At 37.4% G+C, this 3,580-nt stretch overlaps 1 protein-coding gene across 1 annotated transcript; it reads left to right on the top strand.

Annotated features, from left to right (window-relative positions):
- The first annotated feature begins 1,380 nt into the window (after nucleotides 1–1,380).
- Nucleotides 1,381–2,292, top strand: LOC109027626 (olfactory receptor 4A8-like). The gene is given in 1 exon segment (XM_063710792.1): nucleotides 1,381–2,292. A coding segment is annotated over 1 exon segment (912 nt).
- Nucleotides 2,293–3,580: the final 1,288 nt, after the last annotated feature.

Consider the following 3,580-nt stretch of genomic DNA (forward strand, 5'->3'; position numbering starts at 1 on the left):
ATTCACCACATGCTACACTTTCTCTCTAAGGATGTCCTGGATCTTACTTAAGTAGGTACACACTGGGTGAGAAACTTCTAGTCATTATTTACTCACTGTAATCATGAAACTCCATGTCCCACTGATTACCATTTTTCAGGTAAGAATCATGAGCTTGGACATTTTTATTTAATTATAAATTCATAGAAATGAAAACATTGTCAGCAGAATACCATAAAGGAGAGCTGCACTAATAGTTCTGTAGGTAGTTGACTAGAAAGGATTCTGAATTTCTCAAATTTATTTCCAGTGTTTTCCAGACAGCAAACTTAGAAAGACTTGTAAATGCATTCAGAAAATGACTCAAATCCACTCCTCCTTACACTGAACTTATTTCTCCTAGAGTATGCTTCTTTTTGAGTGCTCTTGGTATCTAAATAGTGTTATGAATAGAACCATGTACCACTGTTCTGTACCTCTTTCTACAGTGTCCATTTTCTCCTCTATCACTTCATAGCTCATCCCAAGAATTCAGAAAAAAATTATCATGGCATATTTGGTAATTGGTGATAGTCATGAGTTAGTTCACTTGAGTTCAAATTAACTGCTGAAAATTAGAATACTGTATGTAAGTGTTGTAAAAATTGGAATATATGCAAGGATAAAATGGAGAGAATCACAGCTCCTTATATGGTGGACAGAAAGTCAGAACAACTAGTTGCTACAGGGAATAATGTAATAAGTAATATCATCGCTATTTATACAGTTCAGAGTCCTGTCTTTTGGCATTTAATGAAAGACTAACGAAGACTGAACATACTTTGAGGCATGAAGGAATGAAGGTTAACAGTAGAAGGCCAGAGTACTGAGTGAGGTACTTCAGAAGGTGTTAATCTTGGTGCTACACAGATCATATTATAAAGATACCACACATACAAACACAAAGGATTAAATCTATTTTAATTTATTTATTTAGAGTTTGTTACCACCAGCAGAAAGTAAGTTTCTTGAGACAAAGATTTTGTTGCCTATTCATTATAGCTGACTTCAGTTGCAAGAAAAATGTTTTTAATAAGAAGTTATAAAATGTATGAATGGCTGTTGGGACTTTAACACTTCTGTATAGAATATTCACTAAACTTAGAGGTAGAAGCCTTTACTTGTGGCTGAAACTAAAATCTTTGAGGAGAAATAGAATCGTCAAGGGAAGTTAGGCTCTTTGGATGAGAAACTCAATAGAGACTCACTAAATGTTTATTGTGTGTGAATCACTATTCAGGATACAACAATGAAGACATGCTCTGTGACACAATGGATGTAATCATATTCCTCTTCACTTTTTCATTACAGGTCCTGTTCTCCTGAGCTCTAACCTCTGATACAAGCCTGAAAGAAGAGTAAATGAGAAACAATAACAATATTACAGAATTTGTCCTCTTAGGCTTTTCTCAGGATCCTAGTGTGCAAAAAGCATTGTGTGTCATGTTTTTACTCACATATATTGTGACCATGGTGGGGAACCTACTTATTGTGGTGACTATTATTGCCAGTCATTCCTTGGGCTCCCCAATGTATTTCTTCCTTGCCTGCCTGTCATTTATAGATGCTGTGTATTCCACTACCATTTCTCCCGTATTGATTGTAGACTTACTCTGTGATAAAAAGTCTATTTCCTTCCCAGCTTGCATGGGCCAGCTATTTATAGATCACTTGTTTGGTGGTACAGAGATCTTCCTTCTGGTTGGGATGGCCTGTGATCGCTATGTTGCCATTCATAAGCCACTGCACTATTTGACCATCATAAATTGACGGGTGTGTGTCCTTCTGTTGCTGGTGGCCATGACTGGAGGTTTTGTGCATTCTGTGTTTCAAATTATTGTTGTGTACAGTCTCCCTTTCTGTGGCCCCAATGTCATTGACCACTTTTTCTGTGACATGTACCCATTATTGGAACTGGCATGCACTGACACCTACTTTATAGTCCTCACTGTGGTTTTCAGTGGTGGAGCAATCTGTATGGTATTCTTCACCCTTCTATTAATTTCCTTTGGAGTCATCCTAAACTCCCTTAAAGCTTACAGTCAGGAAGGGAGGCGAAAAGCCCTGTCTACCTGCAGCTCGCACATTACCATGCTTGTCCTGTTTTTTGTTCCCTGTATTTTCATGTGTGCTAGACCTGTCTCAAACTTCCTTATTGATAAATTCATTACTGTGTTTTATACAGTTATCACACCCATGTTGAACACTTTTATATACACATTGAGAAATTCAGAGATGAAAAGTGCTATAGAAAAACTCTTTTGTAAAAGTTAGCTATAGCTAGAATAAGAGGGTTCCTTCTCATGTAGATAAGGAGGACGTAGACAAGGTCTTTCCAGTGAAATTTTCAGACTTCTAAGGGTAATTCAAGGATCTTGAAGTGGAGTTGATGCTCCCAGCTCAATTAAGAAGTCATCCCATCATGGCATCTGTTTGAAGTTCAAGATCTCAACCTCTGTATCCAGACTGAGAGTGGATGGGGCTGCTTGGGTTCAGGTCCTATTTTGTACTTTTTAAATTATACTTTTTCTATATTACATATCTATTGAGTCAGGGTATTTCTCCCATATGCCCAGCACAGAATGGAGAAAGGGAGGAAAGGGGAATTAAAATAGATGCTCCTGTTCAAAAGGGAAGGCTACGGTGCTTCCTTCAGTGTAATTTATTTAAAGACTTGATGGAATATACAATCACCATATTCACAAATGTCTTTGAAACTGGCCCTTCTCAGACTTTAGCTGAAACTACGTTCAGTCAGATAATACTCTTAGAAATCTTAGAATTATGTTTGTCTAGTTTAAAATACTTATGATACAGTCCATTAAATTTTTCTGAAGTCTTTTCATAGTGTCTTAACATCCACAGCTTTGAAATGACTTTTATTTTGATGACCTTTCTTAGTTTTAGAATACTTAGCTCTTTGCAGAGACTGGAAAGGGAAACCGTTTTTATTTTTGAAACCAACAACTTCTGGCTCTTTTATGTTTCTTATAAATTCTGTTTGCAAATGTAACAGTTAATCTTTTAAGTAATTTTTTTTTTTTTTTTTTTTTTCTGAGGAGTCTCGCTCTGTCACCCAGGCTGGAGTGCAGTGGCCGGATCTCAGCTCACTGCAAGCTCCGCCTCCCGGGTTCACGCCATTCTCCTGCCTCAGCCTCCTGAATAGCTGGGACTACAGGCTCCCGCCACTGTGCCTGGCTACCTTTTTGTATTTTTAGTACAGACAGGGTTTCACTGTGTTAGCCAGGATGGTCTCCATCTCCTGACCTCGTGATCCGCCCACCTTGGACTCCCAAATTGCTTTAAGTAATTTTTTAAAAAAATCTATGACTTATTACAAGATACAGTGCTGTAAGAAACAGCTGTAACTTTCAATATTCTATTTGTAAATTTTAGCCAAATCCACCTATGCATTAAGTACATTTTTTATTTTCTACCTTACTATAGGTGACAGAATTACTAAATTTTGTAGCAGTAGATAATGACTCACTTTTTTCAGAGCTTCCTTAACAGTGACTTCTGTCTTTTCAGGCTTTACTTACAATATCCTGGAGGCCCCCAA

Source organism: Gorilla gorilla, chromosome 9 (assembly GCF_029281585.2).
Source record: "Gorilla gorilla gorilla isolate KB3781 chromosome 9, NHGRI_mGorGor1-v2.1_pri, whole genome shotgun sequence".
In the NCBI taxonomy this organism is placed as follows: domain Eukaryota; kingdom Metazoa; phylum Chordata; class Mammalia; order Primates; family Hominidae; genus Gorilla; species Gorilla gorilla.